Source organism: Myotis brandtii, unplaced genomic scaffold (genome assembly GCF_000412655.1).
Source record: "Myotis brandtii unplaced genomic scaffold, ASM41265v1 scaffold2081, whole genome shotgun sequence".
NCBI lineage: Eukaryota > Metazoa > Chordata > Mammalia > Chiroptera > Vespertilionidae > Myotis > Myotis brandtii.
In genome coordinates, this window is record NW_005357770.1 from 229,469 (window position 1) to 232,336 (window position 2,868).

At 47.4% G+C, this 2,868-nt stretch overlaps 1 protein-coding gene across 1 annotated transcript in view; it reads left to right on the forward strand.

Moving 5' to 3' along the window:
• LOC102250218 overlaps positions 1 to 2,143 on the forward strand; it is a 16,398-nt gene extending 14,255 nt beyond the window's left edge. The window contains exons 5-6 of the mRNA XM_005865637.2: positions 1,428 to 1,539; positions 1,943 to 2,143. Coding sequence (XP_005865699.2) covers positions 1,428 to 1,539; positions 1,943 to 2,143 — 313 coding nt within the window. The remainder of the gene's footprint in view (positions 1 to 1,427; positions 1,540 to 1,942) is intronic.
• The last annotated feature ends 725 nt before the right edge of the window (positions 2,144 to 2,868 follow it).

Below are 2,868 nucleotides of genomic sequence, written 5' to 3' on the forward strand. Positions count from 1 at the left end.
CAGGTGTGAGATGGTATCTCATTGTGTTTTTTAAAAATATATTTTTATTGATTTCAGAGACAGAGAGAAACATCAATGATGACAGAATCATTGATTGGCTGACTCCTGCATGCCCCCTATTGGGGATCAATGCCCAAAACTGGGCATGTGCCCTTGACCAGAATCGAACCCGGGACCTTTCAGTCTGCAGGCCAACACTTTATCCACTGACCAAACCGGCTAGGGCCCTCATTGTTGTTTTGATTTGCATCTCTCACATGATTAGTGACTTTAAGCATGTTTTCATAAGGCCATGAGACATATGAAAACAGAATTTTTTTGTGACTAATAAAAAGAATTTATTAAACTCACTGAAATCACATGTCCACATACAATCATCATCACTGTGACCAGGCCACTGAGATGTGCTGATACCTCCACTCTGGGGCCTTGACCAACACTACCCAGACCACCTGGATGTGGAAATTGGCAGCTGTTAGAAAGGGGGAAATAGAAGTCATGTCCCCCACAGGCCATTGTCAAATAAAATGTCAACTTCTGGTTTCCACTCTGCCATATGAGCTTGGAAGTTCTTACTCTCATCCTTACAAGAAGAAAAAAATGAACAATCAAAAAAAACAGGAACTCATTTTAGATCCATCAGATCATTGAAGTCACATGGCTATGAAATTAACCTTTGCTGCTGCAAACCACTGGATTCAGGCTTTATTAACACAATACAATCTAGCACTAGCATTTGTGTGTGCGCGCACACAATCACACACACACACACACACACACACACACACACACGATCAAAAGACTCTGGGTGGAATTAGAAGAAAAGCAGACACCGAGGAGGTGACAATAGGAAGAAAAGGAGGTTGGAGGCACTTTTGCCTTGTGACAGTCCTCCTACTTTATAGCTACTACCCCTCATGAGCCTGAATATCGCTAAGAAGCACATGCTGCAATAATCCATTGTGCAGGCAGAGAAGAGACAGGCTCTAACAGGCACAATGACTTATCCAGGATCAAGAAGAGGTAAGAATGAGAGGTTGAGTCTGAGCCCAGGTCTGTTTCCTCAAATCTAGTACCCTGGTTGCAGCTAGACCTTGTGGAGAGGGTGTGTTGGTGTCACTGTGTACACTGTTGGTATTCCGTGGAGAAGGTGGGTGAGCAGTCAGCAGCCCACAGCACTGTCTATAGCTGTTATTAGGTGAGGGAAGTCAGGGGGGGCAATCCCAGGAAGTGAGGTCACTTCCTAATAGAACTTGGAACCCCCGTAACCAGGCACCCACTTTCTAGCAACTGCCCAACCGCCACTCACTTGGCAAGAGACAGTTGACAGTTCAACATGTTCTCTTGTTGTGTTCCCAGTTATCAACCGCCACTCACTTGGCAAGAGACAGTTGACAGTTCAACATGTTCTCTTGTTGCGTTCCCAGTTATCGGGGCTCTGGTTCCCGGAGACCCTGCAGTGAGAGTTGTTCCAGACTCTGTAGACGGTTCAACACTCGTGCCCGACATCTCTGGCCATTTTCAAGAAGATCCCCTCAGGTAAGAGAAGGTGGCCTGGGTCAGACCCATTCACGCCAGGCCAGCCTCCTCTGTGGGCCATCCCTGTGCAGCCCACATCCCTCCCCTTCATGTGGTGGGAAGAGGGACCTGAAGGGAGAACCGCGGGGCACGAACAGTTTTTGGAGCAGTGGATAACCTAGAGGTCCTGTTGTGATCACACCCCAGGGCAGGGCAGGCAGTTGGAGATGGGGTTCCAGAGGGGTCCCTTATCTGTGCCAATGGGAGTCTTAGGCCCTCAGGCTGTCATGCCTTTTCCTCGCCAGTGGAGGTCTCAGCAGATTACACTCTGTGTGTGTCTGGAGTGGAGGGTCACAGGGGTAGAGAACCAGCAAATTCAGGGCTCTGAGGCTTTGCACCTGGTGACTGGGAACTGTCTTTACAGAGCTCCGCACAGGAGAACCGACCAGAGCTGACAGATGGGGTCCTCAATTCCATGCCCCTGCAGGAGGGACAGATACCTGATATATCCTCAAGCCTGAAGCACCGCCGCAGGGTGAGTATAGGTGCCCAGTTGACCCAAACTCCAGAACCCCAGGGAGTCAACGGGACCTGGGTTCCAGAAGGCACCCTGCTACTCCCCTGAGATCCCTCCTAGTGTTCATCTCCCAAAGGAATGGGTCCTCCCAGGGCTGCACATTGTATGGGGAATGGGACTGCTTATCACCGTGATCCATGTCTTCATTGCTGTGGGACCTGGACCTTAAAACCTTCCGTTGCCATGACAGCGGTGCCACCCTGAACACATACCACATGTCCTAATATCCAGACCCTCCACCCCAGGAAAAGCCTCTGTGTTCTCATCTTACATTGGGATGTTTTGTCAGAAACCGCACAGGTGACACTGTTAATACAAGCATGTGCTGTCTGTCCTCTGCTAAGAAAATGACCTAAGATACTAATGTATTTCATATTCCTCACCTGAAATTCTACCTTTCCTGCCAATAACCTTTTCTCTTATTAATGTGAAAAACTTTCAAAGCTGTGAAAAATTTGTGTGTATTTGAGCCAAAGTGTCGACAATTGCGGGTGAGCAAAATCTCAATGGGTTGAGAGAATGCTCTGGAGAATGACAATTTTGCACCTTATTTTATACACTACAATCAAAAGTGCAGACTTATGTGGGTTCCATGAAACCCATGGGTGATAGATTAGGAAGAGAGGAGAAAGCAAAGTGGGGAAACTTCTGTGATTGGATAAACGGTAAAATGATAGACACATACTTCTTTTACAATGGTGGATGTAAGATAGTTTCAACAAGTCAACAAACTCAATAACAATGAAGGGATCTCTGATCTCCCCCAGAGCACA